Genomic DNA, 24565 nt, shown 5'->3' on the forward strand with positions numbered 1-24565 from the left:
TGTGAAGATGTAATATCACTGCAACTATTTACAGAAGACATCAGAGAGCTGACAGCCAAAATTCCAGTCACTTGATGAGATTATCCCAAACATTTTTTGATTCCACCATATTTACATTTGGAATACACTGTAGGAAAGAGAATCATAGCAAAAGCTGCCTCTTTCAAATGGCTTTGCTGTTATTTAGTCTGTTTGTTTTGGGTTTTATTGCTCTGCCTCATTTTGGGAGTGTTAATTAAAATGCCTTCCACCACCGCATGGTGCAAGATAGGAATTTTTACTGTCTTCATGAAGTTTGTAAATAGGAGTCAAAAATACGAAGCTGTAAACTTTTGAGTACTTATTCTTTTCATCAAACTTTCCCAAATTTCAGAAAAGGGGAAGGAGAAACATAACTATTCCAAGTAGTGCTTTGTGTTTGGTCCTTGAACTGTCTGTGGAAATGTTGAAATTAGATCATATGTGCACTTTTAAAGCTGTCCTTACAGATAGTATAATTAGCATTTTGTTTGCTACCGTTTATTAATCATTAACAGTGAGTACTTTTAAATTTAAGAGATAAAATAACTTCACTAACTGGAAGTTCTCCATAATGCATGCTGCCAAGCTATGAGATAGACTGGATTTGAATATTTACCATTGGCTTAGGATGATTTAAATTTTCCAGAATTATTAATATGTCCCACCCTTTGGAGGAACATGAGCATGTAAAGGAAATGGGAAGAGAGTCACACTTAGCTTTGTGGTTTGGCACCCACAGTGACTAACTCTGCATGTTTTAATAATCTCAAAGTCATCCCAAATCCTTATGATTCCATTGCAAAAAAAGTCACCAAAGTGGAGAAGGTTTTGTAGAACTATTTCTCCCCTTCCTCTCCCCACAAAAGGCTGTGATGTGTTCTTGTTAAACATTTATACTTTGTAGAAAAAACAGCATCCAATAATAAAAGGAAAAACAGAACAAATAAAAGGAGTAATAAACAAACAAATGTTGATGAGCATTTTAAAGGGTGGTTGCACGTCCTCCCTACTGACAAGTAATAGTTGCCTCTTTGAGCTCTTATAAGCTTTTGGAAGTCTATTCCTTACTCAAGATAGCTCAGCTACTTTTGGAGGCATAAAATTAGCAAGATGGCTTCTGTTGCAGTGTTAGAAACAAAAAAGTTTAATAAAAGGCAAAATAACAAATAGAGAAAAACTGAGTTAGGTGCAAGAAGTTTTTGCTCTTGGTAAAACACTTCACAGAAGCAATTAGTTTCTTTCTTCTTTTTCTAGTAAATTGCTTAGGTGAGACTTTTTGGCTTCTGTCTAATTAGCTATCTTTAAGTTTGAGGTGAAGTCTTCAAAGTCTTATGAGGTGTCTTAGAGAGAAACTTCTAAGCTTCTTTCCTTTTTGAGAGGACAAAAGATAATTTTGTCACTCCGTCAACAAAGAGCACATTCCTATCCTGACACACACTGAAACTGTAATGTCAGAAATTACTGATTGATGTCAGCACAAATGTGTTCTAATTTGTGTCTGGTGACGTTGATGGTTCTTCTTTTGGTTTTCAGACATTGCAGTTGCTGCACCATATGGTGGAGAGGACAAGAGAGGACTGGTGTACATCTACAATGGAGGAGCCAGTGGTTTGAATGCCATCCCGTCCCAGATCCTGGAAGGGCAGTGGGCTGCTCGCACTATGCCCCCCAGCTTTGGCTACTCCCTGAAAGGAGCCACAGATGTGGACAAAAATGGATACCCAGGTCCTCTGCCCCCAAATGGCACTTGGCAATAACTCAGTAGCAGCCCCACCCTTAAGAAATGCAAGATTTCACAAAGCAAGGTGTAATGTGTGGTGTGTCTCCTCTCTTTCTAGACTTGATTGTTGGAGCCTTTGGTGTTGACACAGCTGTTCTGTACAGGTAAGGGTCCCTCTGTGCTTGTACCTGACTGAAAGCTCAACCCACAAAAAGAAGCAGGATCAGGGAAGTCTGAAAATTTGGCACTCCACCATCCAAACCTCTGGCGGTGAAAAAACTCTATACTGCTTTTTTTTACTGAGTAAGCCTATCTGCAGTCTAAAATTCATCTTTCTCAATAATATGTAGTCAGGAAAAAAACATTAATAAGCTGTCTTCAAGGCTTTCTGAGTGACAGTTTTCTAGATTCTGACACAGCAGCTGCAAGCTGTTACACGGCAATCCCAATATTCTTATCCCAGCTTGCTCATTTTGGGAGAACATGTTGGCCTGTGCTATAAGTAGATAGGACTTCCTCTTTACACAGTTGTCCATGTTGTGGCTGATGGAAATGAAAAGGCACAGAAAAGCTTCATTTAGTCAGTGGTTACTTGTTTTTCTTGTGGTTTCACTAAATACTGTGTGTTTGTGTATATTGCACAATTTGATGGGGGGGCATTGTCAAACATGGTGTTGAGTGCTCTTTAAGAGGATGTTTTCTTTGCAGGGCAAGACCAGTTATTAGAGTAAATGCTGCCCTAGAAGTTAATCCAACCATTCTGAACCCAGAAAACAAAGCCTGTTCACTGGGAGACATAAAAGTTTCTTGGTAAGCAGAGTATCTATGGTTCCCTTTGAGGGGAGGGACTTCTTGGGTTTTAATTTTGTAAGCTTCCAATTTTGAAAGGTCTCAGAAAGTCTAGTCAGCTAATAAAAAAAAAAAAGGACAAACAGATTTTTCTGAAAGAGAAAACAATATGAAACATGAACTCTCTGACAGCAGTTGGAGGACTAGCCCTGTCTTTAGTAAATGCCAGCCTGAGTCTCAAAACCTGCAGGGACTGCCAGGTATCCCTGTGAGCAGAGTAGGGCCTTCCCAAGACATCAGCACATCCCAGGGTGTTTGCAGTGTTTTTACCCAGTAACAAACACACTGGGGCAATGATCTGCTCTGTAAACTGATTTTGCTTCTGGCTCCCAGGCCTTTATCCCAACCCACTTTCCCTTCCTACTGCTAACTTCCTTTTCAGGGTCAGTATGGTAGGTTTAAATATCAGACTCATTTCATTACAGAAGTAAACATTCCAGTCCATTCCAGGTGATTGTCCCTAGATGAATCAAGACTCCAGAACTTTGCAGTTTCTGCAATTCTGCCTACTTGTTAATGGATTATAGTTTCTCTTCCATCAGTAGAAAATAGCTTTTGGGAATGAGCTAGAGTCTCAAAAAGAGGATACATCTGAACAGAAATAAATAGTGAGGAATTTTAGAAGAAAATGAGAGAAAAAGTGTGTGAAATTAATTTTTTTCTTCCCAAACAGCTTCAAAGTGAAGTTCTGCTTAAAGGCGGACGGCAAAGGAAAGCTCCCCAACTCACTCAGTAAGTTCTGCTCACTTAAAAATTGGAATTTTTGTTGTATTGTTTGCAAACATGAGCACTGGTCATTGTTGTTTTCATGACAAACAGCTGGGTGCCCTTTGCAGCCTTGCTGCCACTGGGATGGCATGTATACATCCATGGGACTCTCCAGCAGGCTCTTTTGGCTGCAGTGCTGTACAAGTCATTTGACCATATCTGAGACTTTAAACATATGTTCAGTTATGTGGTTAACCAGTCCTGGAAAGCCTTTTGTGTTCTACAGAATTTGCAGTAACTCTCATTGAGGGGAGTTTCAGACAAGAATATTCAAGTATGTGCTTTGCTGGGCCTGAGAGATGCAGACAAGCCACAGAGAACTTGTCACATCCTGTTGAGATTATGACTTTCTGATTAATAGCAGTGACTTTTTTCATCAGATTCTCAGATCAGAATCAGGAAAAGATTGTTTCAAACAAGTGTTTAAGTTGTCTCCAAGAGATTTTGTAGTGTGGCAAGCAGCCTGCTGCAATCAGGTTTTGTCTACTCACTAAAAATCTTTTCCTTATTTTCTGTGGCACGTACAGAGGTGGTGTGATCTTGGACAGAGGCTCATATTAATATCTGTTATGTATTATAAGTTTTATTATCTATATCAAATATTTCAAGTAATTCGATTAACAATAGCATTTAAAAATACAAACGTTATGTGCGACATTGCTTTAAATTTTCTAGTGGAAAAAATTCTAACTTTGGTTCTTGCTGTTCTACAGCAATTGCAAATTATAAGTGTATCTGTGTTCTTAAATATTTCCAGTGTTTAAGGAAAAAGCAGAATCCAATTTAGGACAGCAGCAGTGCTTGAGAAGTAATGTAGTGACAGATTTTACATGGAAAGAACTGGAGGTTTTAAGAGGGGCAAGTACTAGCTTTGTGTTGTACTTGAAATCAGTGGCCAGCTCAATTTCTGAGGGAATTCAGAAATTGTGTTGCAATTCTGTGTTGAATGGAATGAAACATCCCTAACCCAAACCCTTTGGCTGGGCCAGATTTCCAGGTGGAGCTGCTGCTGGACAAGCTGAAGCAGAAAGGAGCCATCAGGAGAGCTCTGTTTCTGCACAGCAAACAGCCCAGCCACTCTAAGAACATGACAATTACAAAGGGGGGCAAAATGAACTGCGAGGAACTCGATGCCTTCTTGAGGGTAAGCAGCCATTCATGTTCCAGGCAAATAATTTTTGGTGCTTTGTCTTATTATAAGTTCATTGTGCTAGGTGTTTAAAGAAAAAACAACAAGAAAAAAATGCTAGGAAAAAACTTTGTTTTCAGTGGATGGACCTGAAATTACTAAAAGCATACATCTGTCCTGAATTACTGCTGCTGTTGCAGCATGAATGATGAATCTTCTTGTGGCTAAGGTCCTGGTCCCTAAATGCCTTGGAAATTCAATTCAGGACTTTGTTCTGGACTTCTTGGATAAGCCATCCAGGCACCAAATTAGTCATAATTTCCAAGGAACATGAAAGTCAATAAGCAGAGGTTGTCCCCTCTACTTTGGAGGTTAAAAATTGAAGAAAAATATGGACCTGCAATTGACATGCCAAAAAAAGCAAATAGCAGAGGAGATGGAGAAAGTTGAACTACTAAGTTTGCTTTTTCTCAGTCTTTCTGTTTTCATCCTCACAAATATGAACAGATGCTAACACAATTTAAAATTTTCATCAGTAGAAGAACCATTGTGTGTAGCTATGTAAGTTCTGTGCAGCTCAGATTTATCTCTGAGCACTTATAAATCAAACATAAACAATCCTTGCTTCCCATTAAAAAAAACAAATAAAAATGCTAGCAATCATTAAGGATTTCATGGAGGGCAGGTAATACTTTCTTTGACCTGACTTTTGTGAGTGGGTTATATACAGAATTAGACATCTCAGGGTTAGCAAAGATTTAGCACATTTCCACCTGGCGTTTTCATAAAGAAAGTAATGACACATGACCTATGTGAAATGATCATAAATAGGGTGTAAAACCAGTTTAAGACTATTGGTAATCAATAAGCTTCTGCCCATAGAAGGCATCTTCTGCAATAAGATCCTGAATGAGCTGTGCTAGAGTCAGTAGTTTTCATTACTCTCAGAAAGGAAGCAGGGTTTACACTGAGCAAATCTGTGGCAGATGTAAAGCTAAGAGATGTGAGTTTGTAAGTTCTCTGAAAGGCAGGATCAACATTTGATAAGCAGAATGATTTCAAATGAACAGCATGAAAGTCAGCAACTTCCAAGTGCCAAGTAATAACTTCAGGAAGGAAAAATTTGAAGTCCAAAGATGAATATCTCTGAGGGATCTTAGAAGCAAACTGAGGTTGGTCTGACAGAAAAGAGCAGAGCTGTGCAGCCTTAAGGCTCTACTGGATTTCCATGACTTCATATTTCTGTGTGCTCCAGTTTTCCATGTTTTAAACAGGCATGTTCCTGCTAAAATTGTGCAGGTTTTCTGCCAAGAGATTTTCTGCTTTGAAAAGAGCTCAGAATTTTTCATGTTTTGGCCTCTCCATTTGAACTATGATTGAAATGTTTGGTTTCCTCAGGATGAATCTGAGTTCAGAGACAAGCTGACTCCCATCACTATTTTCATGGAATATCGTCTGGATTACAGAACAGCTGCAGATGCCACAGGATTGCACCCTATCCTCAACCAGTTCACTCCTGCCAACATGAGCAGACAGGTACCCTGCTCACACAGCCTGGGATCAGAGAGCCCAGAGCATTGCTTCATCTCAGGGAGAAAATCAGTTAGAATAGTCCTGCAAGGGTTAATATTGAAGGCTTTCACCCATTCTCATACCATGCTGCTTTATGTACATTATGTTTTCCCCTGTAGTTCTATTAAGGTAACATGAATAGTTTTTCTGCTCTTTTTTACAAAGTTTTACATTTGTTTGTAAAGAGCAGCAATCCCTTAATATGAAGGGATTATTCAAAGTATGGAAGGATGGTTAAGGTGAAGTCCTAGAATTGCAGTAGGGCAGGATGAGGCACAGTGACCCTAAAAACTCATTTGTTTTCTTCTGAGACTAATGGCATGAAAACATTTCATAACCAGCTATGGGGAATTTCTTTTAATGTGCTGGTGAAACAGTATTATTGAAGATGTATGTTAGAACAAATGAAGGAATTATTACAACAGTATGTGTTTGATTTTTCCATAGGCCCATATTCTGCTGGACTGTGGGGATGATAACATCTGCAAACCAAAGCTGGAGGTGTCAGTAGAAAGGTAAATACATGACAAAAATACAGGGAAAAATAATTTCCCTACCTGAGGTCTAAAATTCAGTAACTGGTAATACTTTTGTTTAAGAGATGTGTTGAGATAAGTAGGACTCCTGATTGTATGCAATCTAAACTCAGGCTGATATGCTCTAATGAAAACCTATTTTCTGCTTTGGAACCTAATGTCTTTGGCATGTAATGCACCACTCCCACCCCAGCCTCCACTATTAAGTAGGCCATATTTATTTATTTATTTATTTATTTGCTAAGCTGGACATGTGTAGTGAGAATAAACCACAGCTAGCTGCCATTGTTGTGTTGTTTAATATTGGTATCTCTGTTGTGTTGTTTAATCTTAGATAGACACGTGAAGATGTGATTTTATCCAGCAAGGGGAGGAGTAGGGCTCTCTTGTCACATGTATGAAAAAAAATTCGTTGGTATTGGTAGTGTCTTTTATCAAACCTGAAGCAAAGAAACAGTTTGTCAGTGGTAATTCATTCATGAGCCTGAGCTTTTTTTTTTTTTACTTTGTGTGGCCTAAACCCTCTCTTGCTGTATTATCTCATAATCTGTTTTTTAATGCATTATAGCATATGCACATTGTAGATAGGACACTTCACAAGCACTAATTCATGCAAACACCTCAATAACATTTGACATCAGTGCAGATACCCTGATGTATGCTTGTAGTTGGTGAAATGAAAATGCATTGTTTGCTAAAATAATCTCTTTGTGTCTGCAACCAAAGGTATTGCAGAGGTCTTGGCTCTATTCTGTGTAGCTGAGCTTTCCCTTGAGTTTTGTTATAAATATGTGCTTGTACCTCTGCAAAGTGGGCCTGTAATTCAAAATGTGCACAGGGATTTAGGTGCCCATAATGATTTGTTCCTTGTGAAAAAGAGGTCTTTGTGGTTTTTCGTTTTGTGGTTTTATAGGCAAGATTCTCACAAAAGAACATGTAATACTTGCTCCATTTGTACTTACTTGATCCATGTAATACCTAATCTATTTGATTGTAGGCACAGGGTTTTTTAAAAGTACCTTAGAGCTCTCCTGACACTCCTGAAACAAAGGCACTGCCTCCAGATTTCTCTGATATTTTCCTGACATTTCAGAATGTCTCCCGTTTCTCTACGTTCAGCCACTTCCATGCAACGCGAAACCCCAGTGCAGAACTGATTTTCACACTGTTTTCCTGCAGTGACCAGAAGCAGATCTACATTGGTGATGACAACCCCCTGACCCTGATTGTCAGTGCCCAGAACCAGGGGGAGGGAGCCTATGAAGCAGAGCTCTTCGTCGTGGTTCCACCCCAGGCGGATTTCATCGGCGTCGTTCGCAACAACGAGGTAAAATCCCAGCTGCTTCTCAGGAGTCAGCCTTCACCTGCTGCTGTGGAAGTCTCTAGTGGCTTCTATTATTTCAAAGCACTGAAAAATGATCCATTTTTTTCAAAGCCCCTCTCTTTTATAACCTTGAGAACAGGTCTGTCTTGTATCAGAAACATTTTTCTCCTTGGAGTCTTCCATACTCAGATTTTATTTCATTTTATTACCTGGCTGAGAAATGATATTAAAATTAATACAGCATATCTAAGACTTCTCTCCAGGCTTTCATCCAGGTGCTCAGATGTAAAGAATGACATTCCTTAGTGGTTTTTTCTGGTTTATTGCAGGCTTTGGCCAGACTGTCATGTGCTTTTAAAACAGAGAATCAGACTCGCATGGTGGTTTGTGACCTGGGCAATCCCATGAAAGCAGGAACTAAGGTAAGGTTTGGTCCAACAGGTGTCTGGTAGTCACCCAGGGGGCAGGTGGCATTTTCCTTAATCACAGCAGTGTTTGGGCAGGAAGTTTTCTCCCAGGAATTTAAGATTACACCTGACATTTAGCTGCCCTCATTTGGTTAGTACAGAGGTAGTTGGTTTTAACTTTTCAGCTAAATTAAAGGCTGGAAGGAGTGTTCATGAGTTTTGTGATGCAACTCAAAAGAAGTCATTCATTAAATAGTGGAATTAATGGACTTTGGTCCATCATGAATTTTTTATATTTATCTGACATGTATTTTTTAGGATATAATCAAGAGCTAGCTCACAACACTTCTTTCTCTTAGCTCATCTCTTTTCTGCCAACTTTCATGAGGAAGGACAGAGTTTTGTCTAGTTGAAACCTCTGCAATTCCACCAAATGTAGCTGAAATTGGAAGAATTAAAAAAATTATTAGTGAGACAGATTTTAAGGTGACATGACATAGTAAGTCTTATTTTCTGAGGAAATGAAGTGAAAATCAGTCACAATTACAACAATTTCATGATGCTTTTCTTTCAAGAGCCATCTTGTATAAGATGAGTAAATACTATTTCCAAAATCTTTTGAAGTGTATCAAGCTGAACTGCACAGATTGTGTTAAGCATGTGTTAAGCACAGATGTTAAAGCAAATATGAATTGACTTAGACCAAACCTTGGGAATTAAGTTTGAATCATTAAATTAACCATTAGATTACAATACTTTTTGCAGCATCTGGGGAGGCTCAGTTATGTGTAGGAATGGCTGAAGTAAGTGTGGGGAGCAAGATACCCTCGTTATTTTGTATTTTATGGCAGTGATGCCTTGGCTGGACATACCAGAGGGCAGTACATTTCCAGCCTGGGGGAACTGGACAACTTGAATTTGCCAGTTCTGTGTGTGTGTTCTCTCATCACCAGGAGTCTCAAGCAATTTCACTGGAGTCTAATAGCACTGAGAATCTTTTCATGTGTGTTTTATTGTGCTTCCAACTGAACCACAGTGCTTTTTTTCCCCCAGCTCTTGGCTGGCCTGCGTTTCAGCGTGCACCAGCAGTCTGAGATGGACACCTCTGTCAAGTTTGACTTGCAGATCCGGAGGTATGGAGATCCCTGAGGATGAACCTCCCCTGGGAGAGGACACACACAGCAAAGAGACTGCAAGCCAGCATCATTCTGGCCTAATTCTCTTGTCTTTGCCTTGTGATGGCTTGAAACATAACCACACTGAGTTAGGTTTCCTGAAATATGGGAAAAAATTAAGAATATTTGTATGTGCACACCACTGTGCTCTGCTGGCACTTGTGGTGCCACAGAATGACTTTGGGTTTACAGCCCTCTTTTCAAACTGGTGCTTGAACTCTGAATTCCTTCTGAATTCTATGTATTTAGAGGAGGAGAGTCTTTCAGGGCAGGCAGTGTATGGGGTAGTCCAAGCAGAAGCAACCTGCAGTGAACCATCACATCTGGGGTGTCTGTCACCTTCCTTAGGCTGACTGGGGTTTCACCTGAAAACCCCTGACACCAAAGTTGAAGATTCTATGGAATTTAAGTTTGTACTATGTGAACCATCCTAGCAGCCAGCCAGAAAGAGCCTGAAAACTAAATGGAACAAAACAGTAGTGTTCATGTTAGTAATCAGATGAGCACTGTCATATAAATCTGATATATGATTCTGAATTTGTAACTTCTGGAAATGATATTTAAGGTTGGAGATGTGATCATTAGGACTATCTTTAGCCAATGCAGTTTTATGTTGTTTTTAATGGACAGTATGAATACACCTGTTTTGGTTTTTCCCCATGGTGGACCAAAAGCACTTTTTTTATTTCCATTTAAGGGATTTTTTTTTTTTTAATGTAGTGAATAAACTCATCTCATCCACATATGCATTTATCATCTATGGGATTAGGAAAGATTAAAGCTGCCATTCTATTTTAAGGATGGCTTCTTTTGCCATACCAACCAAAGGCCTTGGCACATGAAATATCTCTTTGATCTCCCACTGCTCTCTGCTGAGTTTTCCCTTCTCCATCAGGTGTGCCAGTGGCATGGGACTGTTCTTTGCAGGAAATTATCTGCTCTGGGGTGTCTGTCACCTTCCTTAGGCTGGCAGCAGTCACACGCTGCTGTCCCAGGGTCAGAAACAGTCAGGGAGGCTGCTCAAGCCATGCTGGTCTCCTGATGGAAGAGGAGGGAGGTTCCTGAAGTGTTTCAGGCCTTTCAGGGAAGGAAATTCCTTCAGTGACTGGTGGGTGCAGGAAGGGTGAGCAGAGGTGCCATGGAACAGAGTAATCACAGTTCCCAGTGACAGGCATCACCAGGGATTATCTGGGACAGCTTTTAGGGATCCCACTGCTTGGCTTAAACTCACAAAGCTGGATCTGCAGTGCTGGCTCAGTTCCTAGCAGAGCAGGTCTAGTCTCTAAAAGAGTGAGGTATTTACAGGTCAGGAGGCAAACACTGCTGCAGGTGTTGGCTGATTACAGCAGCAGGGAAGAATAATTAGAAGATTCAGGATTCTTTGTAAAGGAAAGTGTTTGGCTGGGGGGACAGGATAATCAGATGTGTCAAAGGAGATCAAAACTCTGCTCCCAGCAGCACTTTGAGGGGGTGTGTTCCCTGTATTTTCTTACATGAGAGCTGTAGGACAGAGTCAGCATTAACTCTGTGTCCTTCACCAACCTCTCCCTGCTGGGGCTGCCCCACACTCTGCACAGGCTGGGGCTCCATGCATGTAGGTGAGAACTTGCTGGAATCTTATCCTCAAAGCTATCCATAGTTTTTAGCAACTCTGCTTTCCTACAGGGGGTCAGGAACCATCCTATGTTACATGCAATTACTTTCAAGTGTGGAGGGTTTATTAATTAAATACCTTGCTTATTTAATTTAAGAATTTACCTTTTATTTTCCCTGCAGTTCCAACCTGTATGACAACCTGAGCCCAGTAGCATATTATCAGGCTGACCTTGCTATTTCAGCAGCTGTTGAAATTAGAGGGTAAGCAATACTATTTTAATTAACACTTTTAAGGAGCTTTGCACATTTGCTTCTTTATATTCACTGAACTTCCTTTCAGGTCTGCATAAGTTTTCCAGGAAGGTTTAGGGAATTTTGAATCATAAGGACAATATGGTTTTCTCTAACCAGCCTTTGGACTTTTGGATCTTAAATAATTCTAAATAATTACAAAATTGATTCCAAAAAGGAATATTGTGTCTCCAGTACTAGAGATATTTTTAGAAGAAGAAAAAAATCACCCCTTCTCGTTTGTAGTTTTACATTTCTGCAGGTCACTTTTCTCCTCCACAAACTGACTGGGGTTTCATCTGAAAACCCCTGAAACCAAAGTTAAAGTTTCTATAGAATTAATTTTGTAATATCCTTCTTAAGCATAGTATTAATATTGTAATGACTTGGTTACTCCATCACCTCTACTTCCCACCTAAAAGTCCTCTTTCTTGACCAGTTAACTTCGATTCCTGAGTCATAATTTTTAAAATTTTCCCCTACATTCATTATTGTGACAAATTTGTTCAGTATCTGAGAGGTGGGGGATGGCACACTGGAAAAGCATGATTGGCATCTTCACTGCTTTCAGGGCTGAATTACTCTCAGGACTGTACTGCTAAGGCTCTACCAATATTTCTCATTATCACAATATTTCACACTGGTTTTGTTTGGATTACATGTGTTTCTTTTATCTTTTTTTTAACCTAGAGAACAGACCTGAACATTTAATACTCAAACCACTTCTGTTCTTTCAGGTTTTATGTAGAGGATGGAGGAGCGGAGATTACATTTTAAGCATGTTGATTTTTCCCTTTAGGTGTTCTAGAGAATCCCATTTCTTTTTTCATGCTTGCTAATAACACCTCCTTTGCTCTGCTGTTTAGTGTGTCGTCCCCTGACCACATATTCCTTCCCATTGCAAACTGGCAGCCAAAGGAGAACCCTGAAACAGAAGATGACATTGGGCCTCTAGTTCAGCACATCTATGAGGTGTGGAATTACTGCTGATTTCTGTGACATGGTTCTGTGATAAATGAAAACAAATCTTTTAGTGTAGCTTTTCTCTGGTGTCAATTAGGATTTTTTTTTTCTTTTTTTTTAATTTTATTTTTTTAATGCTGGGCCAATAACTGGTATATCCAAGAAGGGTTGGAATGCCTGAAAATATTGTAACAGGGCTTGATTACCTACATAACTACACATATTTTATTTTCTTGCCTTTTGAAATCTAGATAAAACTTTTGAAGTAACGTGAACTCAGGGAATGGCTAATGCCTGTAAATTATTGTATTCTATCTGTTCTGAATCACTACTCTGAAGTCTTTTGCTGTGAAAAAATTTAAGTATTTAAAATTTCCTTTAAAGAATTATCACAGATTTCACCTAGATTGTTTAATTAAGCAAAACTTACCAAGAGAACTGTGCGAATATTAATAGTTAAAAGTTTTAGCACTTTTAGGTAAAGTTTTGATGCTGTTGCCATAAGTGGTTAGGGGTGGGGGTAGTGGCAGTATCACATTTGTGGCTCAAATATAAAGTAACAATTCTATGCACTTTAACAGAGAGAGTAGCATTATTTATTTACATCTGTAAATTTTATTTTCATAATCAGCTGAGAAACAATGGTCCAAGTGCATTCAGCAAGGTGATGATGACTCTGCAGTGGCCTTACAAATACAAAAACAACACGCTCTTGTACATTGTGCAGTATGAAATTGATGGTCCCATGAACTGCACTTCTGACATGGAAATCAACCCACTGAAAATTAAGGTAAGCAGGACTTTCCCTCTGAGTGGAATGAAGTTTGCTTGGCTGTTTTGTAAGCACTCGAAATAGCCAAATCCCTGAGAATTTGACAAACTGAGATAGTTTTTCATCTGTGGCTGATGAATAAATCTTCACTTTTCCACACTACCTATCAATGTATATAGCAGGTGAAATAAAAGGTGAACAGCAGCTGAAAATTATCAACTCAAAGATCAATTTGTCTTGTTTCTTTTTATTATGGGGTTTTCTTTTTTTTTTTTTTTTAATTTAACTTCAAGGCTGTTCTATATGAGTTCTCAGTCAAAACCAATGGAATTATAATAAATGTGGTCATGAACTCAAACCTAAAACAAGCCAGATACTTCTGGATTGTTTATTTAAATTTTCTGGGTTTTGTTTCTTGGAAGAAAATGGTATTTTTTTAATATTAAGTTATCTATTTATCCAATTGGATAAATTCATCCAATTTGGATCAATTTATCTATTCATCCAAAGGCCACAAAGGACAACAGGGTTTAGCTATCACCACCAGCAAAACATGGGATTTACAGAACAGAAGAAACTCCTTTTTCCTGGGCTGGACTAGGCAAAGAAACACCAGATAGAACCCAGCAAGTTTAATTGAGTGTAAGGAGATTTGATTTCTAGGAGAGTTTAGAACAAGCAACAGAAGTCAGTGTGCTAGTTCAAGAAGAAGTCAGTGTGTTAGTTCAGGAAAATATCAGTATGTTAGTTCAAGAGCAAAAAAAGGGCTGGGGGAAGATATTCAGTGTATAGAGCAACAAAGAATGCTTGTGTATCTTTGATAACCAAAAAGCAACATCAATGAATATATAAATACAAAGTTCCTGTGCTTCTGCTCTGCCATTTGCAGTGATTTATTTTCAGCCAGAGTCTGAAGTACAGCTAGCATAGGAAGAAACTTGCAGTGAGGTATTTTCTTGGCCTTCAGCTTGAAGCCTGCAGTATGCTGAGCCACTGTTTGTGTTCCCTTGGTGTGTGCTAGATTTCTGCTTCCAAGGATGAGGAGAGGAACGACACCCTTGGCAGGGAGGAGCAGCGCGGGCACCGCGTCAGCCGGAGGGACGTGGCTGCCGTGGAGGGGGACGTGCACACCCTGGTGAGCTCCCAGCACTGCGCTGCTGCCAACACACCTGCACTCCTGGCCTGCTAGGAGTCCTGAAAAACAAGTGCCAGGAGGATTTTAACTCCCTAAACATGATTGGGAAAAAAAAATCTCTAATAGGAAATTAACTTATTGCCTTATCACTGCCTTTGTAACTGCCAGCTATAAGTAATTATCCAATAGTGGAGGTTATTTAATGTATTTCAGTAGTTTGTGGTGCTTTGCCAGTGTAGGTATATGGGTAAAGTAGTGCCATTAAGGACTTTTCAAATATTTTCACACTTGGAACATCCTTCCTATTTTTATACACAGGGCTGTGGAACTGCTGACTGTTTAAAGATTGTCTGTCAAGTTGGCCACCTGGAGAGGGGAAAAAGTGCAATATTGTATTTAAAATCACGCCTTTGGACCCAAACTTTCATGAATGTGAGTGACTGGGAATATTCTGTTGCTGTTTCTAAAACATTTAAAGTGGTTTTTGTACCCACATGCAATACTAATTTTGCTTTTCTTACACAGAAGGAAAATCAGAATCATTCCTACTCTCTCAAATCATCTGCTTCCTTCAGTGTTATAGAGTTCCCTTATAAGAACCTTTCCTTTGAAGATATTCACAATTCTACAGTTGTAAGTCATTTACATACATATACAATCACTTCAGAATTGGTGCAAAGACAGTTATTGTTGAGTAATACTTCTATGACTTGATATCATTTTAATTTTATCAGCTATTTGTTTCATGTATTTATTTCACTTGTGCACGTAGAGTTGAGGGTAAAAACAGACTGGAGTTGACAATATTTGTGGCTTGAAAGATTTAATTGAAAATGAAAATAATGATGGTGAACAGTCCTCATGTTCCTCTTAATGCCATTATTGCTAGAGAAATATTTTATTTGAAATTTGTTTTCAACTGTAGTAGCGCTTACAGCTGGAATAATGAACTTTCATCATATTATATGAGGCACTATATATGAACTTTATATGTGAGGGTGGAACAAAAAGACCTTCTGTGCCTCAGGGGGTTTCAAAGGGAAAGGAGACAGGGTGCAAACAGAAAGGAAGATATATCTGGGCTGGCAAATTGAAAGTTTTTGGTAAGCATTATAGGATTAAGAGATCTTAAGGAAAAGGTAGAAAATTATTATGATTAACTTATTTTTGAATATGGTTTCTAATGTCTGTTATTAACTGGGGCTTTTTTGTCTCACATCATGTGGACTTGATGCTTTGTTTCAAAGTATACTGCCTTTTAAGAAAAAAAAAACCTATAAAGAAAAATCCCTTAATTATTTGTCTGTAATTCCATCATATTTCCAGATTCCTAAGTTTTACTGAAAATCATCAAGAATTACAGAAGACATGTTGCCATGTTACCACTGATTGCAAAAAAAAGAAAACCCAGGCAAAACAATCCCCAACCCCCTACTATAATTTAACTTTAAAATCCTATTAAATTTGGGTCAGTGAAGTCATTATGTCACCAAGAATCTATGGCTTTTCATTCATTCTGGAGAGAAAAAGCAATTTATACTGGATTAAGATTATAATCATGATAGGGTAAAGGTATACAAGATTGAAAATGCATGGATGAACTCAGCATGTCACTGTGGAGCAAAATGTGATTTATTGTGTTTTTCTGTCAGGTTGCTACAAATATTACATGGGGCATTCAGCCACAGCCCATGCCTGTGCCAGTGTGGGTTATCATTTTGGCTGTGCTAGCAGGGTTACTGCTCCTGGCTGTTCTAGTGTTTGTCATGTACAGGGTAAGTTCCTGTGTCTGGGGGGGTTTGTATCATTTGCTTTTCCCTACTAATGATGTATTATTTCATAGAGTACTGGCACTTTGCAGAAATGCCTTGCTCCCTGTATCATCTGAATCTGTTGAGTTTTTGAAATAACTGTAAAAGCTTTTCAGCTTTGTCAGGAAGAAGCTGAATAGAAGAGCATGTCTATGATGGTGCTGAACTCAGTTTTAGTTTTAAACTGATATTTACTTTCTTTGGAGGTCAAAAATGAGGGAAGAGAGTGAAAAGACAGCTTAATCAGTTAAGATCTGATCATGAAGGAAAGGGAAAGGATGTGTGTATGTTCTGCAAGTCCCAATGCAATTTCTTCCTTGTTCCCTGAATCACAGATGGGCTTTTTCAAACGTGTGAGGCCACCTCAGGAAGAGCAAGAAAGAGAGCAGCTGCAACCACATGAGAACGGGGAGGGAACGTCAGAAGCTTAAGCAGAGTTTTATCTGTAAGACATTCTGAAGTGTACACTTGCCTACATCTTGGTCACAAGTATTGGCTTCCCCCTTCATGAGCAAACACTCACCAGAGCAGAGCTGCTGGTCTCAGAAGGCATCAGCACTGTGTGCAAAACAAGGGCAAAACACTTAAACCTCCCTCCTGCATTAATGCTGTTCCTGCCTGCCACTAACACATCTGCACTGACCCCTGGGGCAAACTCCAGTGACAGCAGTGCTGGGATTCTGCTTGCTGGGACACAGGACACATCATCTTCTCTGGTTCATGCACTGACTCTCCATGAATTGCTACCCAGATTCTGCATTTGCCCTTGGAGCCAACAGCCTCCAGAAGTGCTGGCTGGATTCCATGGTTGGTTTTGGTTGGAGCACACTACATTTCATTGCCTAGCTCTTGAAAGTCAGTTGCACAAAAAAAAAAAAAGGTGAATGTAGCTTGTTTTACAGTACTGAAGAATGTTCTTTACCCATTTGCTCTGATGATGATTTTTTTTCTCCTGCTCAACAAATAGGAAATATTCAGTGGAATCAGTCACAGCTGATACCTGTTCTGCACACCAGTCATCTGTCTTGTGGTTTCTCTCCAGACCTTACAAATGCTGTTCTCCATGTCCTGGGTCTCTTACTGTAGGGATTGAGCCTGCAAGCACCAAGTGAGGGATAGAAATCTGGGGCTGATGTACTTTCTGTGGGATTTGGGGAAAAGATTCAGGGCAAGATCCCAAGACTCTGCTGTGTATTTCCACAGTGCAGGATCCAGGTGTTCCACAGAGTCCTTGGCACCATGGATGCATTCATGCCCTGCCAGGGACAAGATGCTGGGCTGTGGCTGCCAACAGACATGTCTGAGAAAACCTTGGATGCCCACAAGTCACACCTGTGCAGGGTTTGAGGTGAAGGATAAATTACTTGGATGGTATTTTGGTTTCTAGCAGAGCACTGGAGGGGCACTGTGTGGCACAGGTTACCTGGTGAACTGCAGGGAAGCTGTGAATCCTCACTTTCCCTGCCTGGCCATGCCCAGGTGCAGGATGGAGTGACACAGGGGCTGTTCACACCAGGCTCTCTGCCAGCCACACCCATGGATCTGGATTTCAGCTGCACTTCAGCCACACTCACACCTCCCTCACCTCCTGCCCCCAGAGAACAGTGAGTCAAATGAGGCAGGGAAGAGCTGGCAGTGCACAAGGGTTCAAAAAGTAAAGGCTGATTTGGCTTGTTTCATTTCACTCATTCATTGTTCCATGGGCTTGTTTCATTGGATTCATTCATTGTTTCAGTCCCTGCATGTTTCTTTGCACAAGACATTTCATTGCACAAGACATTTCATTATGTTTAATGCATTTCATTACCAGAAAAGACACTAAGTATTTTGATCCATTGCTGGTTTTTGAACATACCAAAAGGTCAGTGGTTTAAAGCCATGGGTTTACATCACTCTCAGCTTATTTCTCTCACCATTGGTGTAGTAAAAGGAAACTTCTTACACTGATTGAGACAAGAGCATTGTCTGTGCATTTCAGTAGACAAGGAACTGCAGAGCAGGAGGTTGTTCAGCTTGCAGCCACAGGTTGCACAGATCCTACATACCTGGACATACCTGAACCATTACTAAGGTGCCTTCTATGAGATGTGTTTATTCTCTTTCCCAAAAAGAGAATAAATTACACTATAAACTCCCTGTGTGCAGTCAGGCACACAAAGGAAGACTTCTACTGTTCTTACACCAGTGAGATTTCTATGTAGACAAATTCTTGAAAGGGCAAAATCTCTGGTTTGGTTTTGGACCTTGGGGTTTCTGTTCATAGCTGCATCTCCCCCATAAATACAGCAGTGCTCACTAAACCCAGAATTTTCTGAAATGAGCAGTTTGTTTCAACTCTGATTTTTGCATCCTTTCAGGGGTTTAAAATCTGCCAATGGCTTTTGTTAAGTCCATTTTTACTTGCTGATCCATGATGGCATCTGAGAGCACTGAGTCTGGGAGGGGCCAGTATGTTCACCAGATATAGGCTTGCATATTTATCCATTTACATGGGTTGGGTTTAGACACTTTGTTTAGATAAAATTAGTTTACATGAAAGGATGTAGGGCATGATTCTGCTTTCAAGGTCTTCAGTGTGGCCAATGTTTTATTTTTGTCTTTATTTTTAGTATTGTTACTAGTAATGTAGTTGAGAATCAGGAGTCAGGCTTTGATCCTGGCCTCAAAATGTGACTTTGGCATTTTCAGTTTCTTACATGGGCTTGTGGTTCTCATGCTTTGTCAGCTGATTATCTGTGTGCAAGCAGCTTGGTTTTACTCAGTCTTAATCTCAGTAGGGTAAGAGGTTTAAGAGACTGCCAGACAGATTATAGCTCTAATTCCTCCATGTGTGCTTTCATTACATGTACACTCCATGGTGACTTGAAATTTATTAGACTACTTGCATGTGTAGGCTTTATTAGGAGGTGAAAAAGAGTATTTAAATAAAAATCATGGTCAAGATCCCTCCTGCTCACATGGAGGGGATACCATAGCATTGCTAATGTCAGTGCTAATTGCATCCTAATTTTACTGGAAATTCTCTTTTTGCTGATTTTCAGGATAAGAAGGTACATTTTATTGGTACAGCTGCTGTAGCTATAGAAAGTATCTTCCATTTTTGAAGTTACATAAAATAAGACTTATTTAAGTGATTTTTATTTCTTGCCTTCTGCTGAAGGATGAAAACAAATAGTTGCTTCTTCCATGTCCATTAATTTCCACTTAGGTTCAAAAGACCACAGTAGCATATGTAAATGGAGTATACAGGTTATTTAGTGAGCATAGGTGTAACACCTCAAATTCAGTTTAAAGTAGCATTTGTGTTTCAGGGAGATTCCAAACTGGAAATTTTCCTGAATGGGGGTGCAGGAAACTTTTGATAGTGTGTTCTAGATTCAGCAATAAGAGTCCAGATTATGTATGTACTTGTGTCAATATAAATTTTATACTAACTTACAGGCATTGATGTATTCTTATAGCAAGTGCTGTAGAAGGATGTTAAAGCTTTTAAAGAAACTTTAGAAAAGGTATTTTAGAATGAAATTAATGCCTTTGAGTCGAAATTGGTATGCACAAGGTGCATACTGGAAGCATTTAAAAAATACAAGTACAGTAACAGAGAATTAGCCTTCTTTTAAGAGCTATGTTTCAGGAGCAGATTTTTTATGACTATAAAGTCAACAGCTGTGTAATTATTTAGACAATGAAAACATTTTAAAAGAGCTATATCTTTTATAATGAAATATGAAGTTATGTAAGTACTCCAGTTTGCAATTGATGCAGCATCTCATGATCAATACTGAAAAGTGATTTATATTACAGAATGCATATTATCTATTACTATATTTGACAATATTTAGAAAATGTAAAGCAAGGAACCTAATTTATAGGTTTACATTTCTTTCAAGAAACTATGAAATTGTGGAAATAGCTTTTGTTTAAGCATGACTGTAAAATCAAATATGGGCTCTATTTATCAACATAATTTGAAATCTTTGAGTAAGTTTGCCAAGTTATCAGGGTTTTTTCTGTTTTAAATCTTGATCTACACATTGATTTCCAATTCACATAATGCTTGTGGAAACTTTTTAAAGTTTACTATGTGTGCTCTTTCTTTATAAAACATTTAATCCAAGCAAAGGTATTAAATATTTAGTTGTTTCTAAACTTGAGTCCATGCTTAAATAGTCTTAAAGGGTATTTTGAAAATACTTTAGCTATAATCTTGGTGATTTGAAGGAATCATGCTGCACTTGGATTTTTTGCAGCATTTGGGTTTGTTGTTGGTTACCCTGACAGAATCCTAGAGTATTTTTTCCTCCACCTTCCCAAACAGTCTCAGAGCAGCATTACACTGGTTTTTGGTTAGTCTGGACCAAAGACAAAACCAGGTTTTGTCTTTGGTCCAGCCTAACGTGACCCTTTGAACGTGATTCTTTGTGTCCAATGCTGCTGGCTGTTAATGAGTTGGGAAAAAAAAAATAGATATTTTATTACAGAAAAACAGGACTCCAAAAGCTAAAAAAGGTGATGGCAGGGCCCAGAGGAGATAATTTTGGTTTGTTCCTGAGGCGTGCTGAGCTCTGTTAGCAGTGGCCCTGTCACAGCCAGATGCCACAGTTGGGATCATGACTATTGCTGAGCTCTGTGACTCCTGTGGGATCTGAACTCCTTGGATGGGACCATGGCTGTTGCTGAGCTCTGTGACTGCTGTGGGATCTGATCTCCTTGGGTGGGACCATGGCTGTTGCTGAGCTCTGTGACTGCTGTGGGATCTGAGCTCCTTGGATGGGACCATGGCTGTTGCTGAGCTCTGTGACTGCTGTGGGATCTGAGCTCCTTGGATGGGACCATGGCTGTTGCTGAGCTCTGTGACTGCTGTGGGATCTGAACTCCTTGGATGGGACCATGGCTGTTGCTGAGCTCTGTGACTGCTGTGGGATCTGAGCTCCTTGGATGGGACCATGGCTGTTGCTGAGCTCTGTGACTGCTGTGGGATCTGAACTCCTTGGATGGGACCATGGCTGTTGCTGAGCTCTGTGACTGCTGTGGGATCTGATCTCCTTGGGTGGGACCATGGCTGTTGCTGAGCTCTGTGACTGCTGTGGGATCTGAACTCCTTGGGTGGGATCCTGGCTGTTGCTGAGCTCTGTGACTCCTGTGGGATCTGAACTCCTTGGGTGGGACCATGGCTGTTGCTGAGCTCTGTGACTCCTGTGGGATCTGAGCTCCTTGGGTGGGACCATGGCTGTTGCTGAGCTCTGTGACTGCTGTGGGATCTGAACTCCTTGGGTGGGACCATGGCTGTTGCTGAGCTCTGTGACTGCTGTGGGATCTGAACTCCTTGGGTGGGATCCTGGCTGTTGCTGAGCTCTGTGACTGCTGTGGGATCTGGGCTCCTTGGATGGGACCATGGCTGTTGCTGAGCTCTGTGACTCCTGTGGGATCTGAACTCCTTGGATGGGATCCTGGCTGTTGCTGAGCTCTGTGACTGCTGTGGGATCTGAACTCCTTGGCACTGAGTCTCCAGCCCCCAGGTGCCATATGCCATGGTCTGGCCTGGCTCACTGCCAGTCCTCTGCCCACCCAAGGGCCGTGGTGTTTCCTTTTTTTGTGAGGACCTTGCAGAGCCAGCATGCTCACTGGAGGTGATGGGTTAATTAATTCATAATGCTGTTGGAAGCCTTTGATCACCCACATTGGGTGAAGCTTGGTGTATATTCTAAAGTGTGTCCACTACTAACTCGTGAGTGCTTCAGAACTGGGACCAGCTTCTTTAAGGCCATGGTGGAAAATTTGAGTAGAGGCTATAGGATAATGGGGTTGAGTCTGTAGTACTACTGCTGTTTCATGTGGCTGTGGTATTTAGTTCTGTTTTTTCCCAATGTGTAGAATTTTAACACGGCACAGGAAATCTAACCTTTCATGCAATGACTTTCTCCAGATATGCTGCATTAAAGGTGAATAACTTGACCTTTGGCTTTTGCAAAGTAATGAAAGATTTCATGTAGCATTTGCATCTTAAAAAAATCCTTGTACAGGTTTTGCTTTTCTAGTCCATGAAGGAAACCTGTATTTGCTATGATACACATATGCTGAAAATGTAACATTTTATTTCTTCATAATGGATATTTTTTTTGCCTTTCTTTTGTGTTTGCTCGTGCATTAAATCAGTAAAGCATTATTTGCACAAGCAGAAAATTAACATACTAACGAAAGTGCTGCATTTTATGTTTCTTTGTCATGCAGTAAATACTTGCAGCATAAATGGGAATATTTTCAGTTACTATGAACTTGTTTCAAAGGTCTTCGGTACATTTAAGGAGAGCAATATACATTTGAAGTCACCTTATTTTGTATTAAATTATAAATTGTGCAAAGAAGTGGGTATTGTGGCACAGTAATTTTGTACTGATATGAAATATATAGCTATTAAAGCTATGGTTTGCTTTTTAACTCATTCTTTTCATCCTAAGGCAAATTTGAGTGTTTTTATTAGGTTGTATTTTTCTATGTATATATATACAATTTCAAAATACTATTGATTGGGTAAACTGAAAAATGTAATTATTGATTTGATTCTGATATTTAGAATTTTGGAATAAAATACCTCTTAATCAACAGAAATTCTGTTGTAGGTTTGTTTTTGTTTGGGTTTTTTTAGCTGTATTTTTTAAATGCATTTAATTCACCAGAAATATTTCATAATGTATATTTGTACTCCACAATTACGTGCTTAATTAAAAAACCTTACATTTACACAACTTTTAGGTTCGCACCTCAAGTGGCACCTTGAGTCAAAAAATCTTGTAAAAGTAAGAAAAATTATCTAGTCACAGACTATATTCTATCACCATCAAACTGATTACCAGCAGAAATTTCTGCATACCAGAAATAAATATTTTAGACTTTATAGGTGCCAAATTGCTGTAAAAAATGATGGCATCTTGTCCTGAGGTTAGGAAAATTCTCAGAGAGCTGGAGTTTCTTTCCTTGTTGTATATTTAGTCTCATTTTATCTCAGTGTTACATTTTTTCTGATTACCAGTCATACTCACCTGTGTGAGTGGGGTGACAGCAATATTTTGTGTCACAATAAAGGCATACATGAGTGTGTTTTATTGATAAAACAGTGAGAAATAAATGTGAGATTGTGAACACTTCAGAAAAACTCCAAACTAGTGAGTTCCCTGGCTTGCTAGTAGAGAATTTGTCAACCTAAAGGGAAGAGTGATAAAGGAGACAGAAAAGGTGAAAATCTGATATTTGTAGTTTATTTACACCTCCCACTGATGTCACAGTAGCTGTACCTGATGTAGGAAACACGACAGCAGCAAAGATGTTTGTTAAAAGCCAAACATGGCTCTTAGCCTTTGTTCAACACACCCTGCAGCCAACACAGGCCTGGTTCCTGTTAAATAAGATACCTGCACTTGGAGAGCAGCACAGGGAGCACTACATCTGCCTAGCAGCCCCAAATTAATATATTATTATTGAGAAATTAGTGACAACAGCTGTCTCATTGCAGGAACAAGGCAACAGAGTGCTTTTTCAAGTTCCCATTTTATGGTGTAGCCACTTCAGGTAAGATGGTGGCCCATGCCTCGAGGTAATTTGCATTTACACCACTCCACTGGAGCTCTGCTGCTGTGCTTTGGCTCTTTGCACACCTGAATGATGCTTCACTGTGTGTTTTGATCATTAGTTCGTTTGTAAATTAATTGCTAATACATTAATACTTCACTGCATATCAGTACATTAATATTTTTAAATCCCCGGTTCAGACATTCTCAAGAACATTGTGAACAATTGGAAATAATTTGAAAAAAAATATTTATAGGAACTTCTCATCAATAGATTGTCTGATCTGCATAAAGAATTGAGGTTAGTGCTGTCAGCTGCCCATCTTCTCACAAGGTATTTCACAATCAATCTGTTCCACTGCATCTTCCTGATAAACCTCCTGAAAGTCTGGTGCTGAATTATTACCCCTCTTGACAAACACTCAGGACATGCTAAGACTCGGTTTGCAGGACACAAAAGCACAAAACAGATCTTGAAAATGTGAGAAGAATATTGACAGTAAAATACCCCATTGTAATTGACGTTATTTGTAGTTTTACATGCAGACCTGGCCTGTGTGGCACTGCTTTTGAGAGTTTTGCAGAGTCCACACAGATTGACATTTCTGGGTCAGTTGTGCACACATTTTCAGCCCTGGCACAACAGCAGATGCCAAGTTCAGTGGTTGATGGCAATGGTTGTAATTTCTCTGCAGTTTGAGGAGTGTGTAACAACCTTTAATGACTGCAGGAGTTACTGCTGGACACAATTCCTCAAGAGAATACTCAGGTAGTTGAAATAAATCACAACAAACCTTCATTTCTTCAAAGAAAATTTGTTTAAGAAGAAAATCCTGATTGTGATTGCATTTTTTTCTGAAATTAATGTTATTGTGTATCCTGATTTTTCCTAGTAATTTTTCTAAATGTAATACAGACAATTAATTTCCAC

The 24565-nt window shown here is 39.5% G+C and overlaps 1 protein-coding gene across 1 annotated transcript in view; it reads left to right on the forward strand.

The window, feature by feature from the left end:
- ITGAV (integrin subunit alpha V) overlaps positions 1–22678 on the forward strand; it is a 48547-nt gene extending 25869 nt beyond the window's left edge. The window contains exons 13-30 of the mRNA XM_071434444.1: positions 1555–1746; positions 1860–1905; positions 2450–2551; positions 3264–3322; positions 4348–4502; positions 5886–6023; positions 6507–6574; positions 7775–7922; positions 8249–8341; positions 9380–9459; positions 11278–11358; positions 12255–12360; positions 12983–13141; positions 14145–14258; positions 14577–14690; positions 14784–14891; positions 15911–16033; positions 16405–22678. Coding sequence (XP_071290545.1) covers positions 1555–1746; positions 1860–1905; positions 2450–2551; positions 3264–3322; positions 4348–4502; positions 5886–6023; positions 6507–6574; positions 7775–7922; positions 8249–8341; positions 9380–9459; positions 11278–11358; positions 12255–12360; positions 12983–13141; positions 14145–14258; positions 14577–14690; positions 14784–14891; positions 15911–16033; positions 16405–16500 — 1982 coding nt within the window. The 3' untranslated portion in view covers positions 16501–22678. The remainder of the gene's footprint in view (positions 1–1554; positions 1747–1859; positions 1906–2449; positions 2552–3263; positions 3323–4347; positions 4503–5885; positions 6024–6506; positions 6575–7774; positions 7923–8248; positions 8342–9379; positions 9460–11277; positions 11359–12254; positions 12361–12982; positions 13142–14144; positions 14259–14576; positions 14691–14783; positions 14892–15910; positions 16034–16404) is intronic.
- The last annotated feature ends 1887 nt before the right edge of the window (positions 22679–24565 follow it).

This window comes from Agelaius tricolor, unplaced genomic scaffold (assembly GCF_023055355.1).
Source record: "Agelaius tricolor isolate 1412-34295 unplaced genomic scaffold, bAgeTri1.0.p SCAF_10, whole genome shotgun sequence".
NCBI classification, from domain to species: Eukaryota; Metazoa; Chordata; class Aves; order Passeriformes; family Icteridae; genus Agelaius; species Agelaius tricolor.